This window comes from Phaethon lepturus, unplaced genomic scaffold (genome assembly GCF_000687285.1).
Source record: "Phaethon lepturus isolate BGI_N335 unplaced genomic scaffold, ASM68728v1 scaffold37287, whole genome shotgun sequence".
Classification (NCBI taxonomy): domain Eukaryota; kingdom Metazoa; phylum Chordata; class Aves; order Phaethontiformes; family Phaethontidae; genus Phaethon; species Phaethon lepturus.
Window position 1 is genome coordinate 5071 of NW_010551782.1, and position 936 is coordinate 6006.

General features: G+C 51.1%; 1 protein-coding gene across 1 annotated transcript; it reads right to left on the bottom strand.

Annotated features, from left to right (window-relative positions):
* Window positions 1–209: 209 nt before the first annotated feature.
* Window positions 210–768, bottom strand: LOC104623835 (nuclear factor 1 A-type-like; the record flags this gene model as incomplete). The annotated part of the gene is given in 1 exon segment (XM_010291029.1): window positions 210–768. A coding segment is annotated over 1 exon segment (559 nt), but the record flags the coding sequence as incomplete, so codon positions are not given.
* Between the last annotated feature and the right edge of the window lie 168 nt (window positions 769–936).

Below are 936 nucleotides of genomic sequence, written 5' to 3' on the forward strand. Positions count from 1 at the left end.
CCAACCAAAAAAAACCACAAAAAAAGGAAAAAAGAAAAAAAAAAAGAACAAAAAGAAAAAGAGGGGGGGAGTTTTGGCACTCCCCTCGCCGCCCCGGGAGGGCGATAACCGGCGTCCCCCGCTCCCTCCCCGGCTCATGCAGCCGCCGCCGGCACCCGGCACGGAGATAAACCGAAAAGTTGTAGAAGGTGGTATAGAAAGGCACTTACCTGCTGCGTGCACAAAGTATGCCAAATATAAATCGAGTTCCTTAACAGAAACTCCTATATGGTGGGGCTGTACGCACAGCCCGGGGTTAGAGCACTGTGGGGACTTTACAAGGCGCTCGCCATCAGTACTTTCGAGCGGAATACCTTTAAATAAAATCACCATAACAAGGTCCAACCTCCAGACCTTATCTGCCTGGCGAAGGCAGTCAATTCTTCTCATCTTGCCCTTCTGGTCTGGATTGGAAAGAACGCAACACGGAGGCTTTTTTCCTGTGACTGTGAGAACAAAATCCTCCCGAAATTCAGGCCTGATATCTTTCCGGAGCTTTGCCAGAAGTCTGGATGCCCATTTTTGCTTTACCTCGGGTTTTTCACTTAGCAGTTCGTCCTTCACGGCTCTCTCTTCCTCTTTTGACATGCGTTTTTCATGTTTTTTGAAGTATTTTCTTTTTCGGGCTTGCAGGTTGAACCACGTGTACGCAAACGCTCGGACGTGAGGCAGAAGTGCTTCGATGAAGGGATGAAATTCATCCTGAAAAAGTTACAGAGAAGGGTCCATGTCACCGAAACCATCAACAAAAAGCCTGCAGAAGCGGGGCTTTGGCGAGACGCTAAGGCTGAGGATTAGGAGGGGGCTTCTACGTTTTACGGACCGCGGGACTCGTACCCTTCGCCGACGGAGCCCGTCGCATCACCTCGCGCCGACCCAAAACCCCCGCTCCCCCCC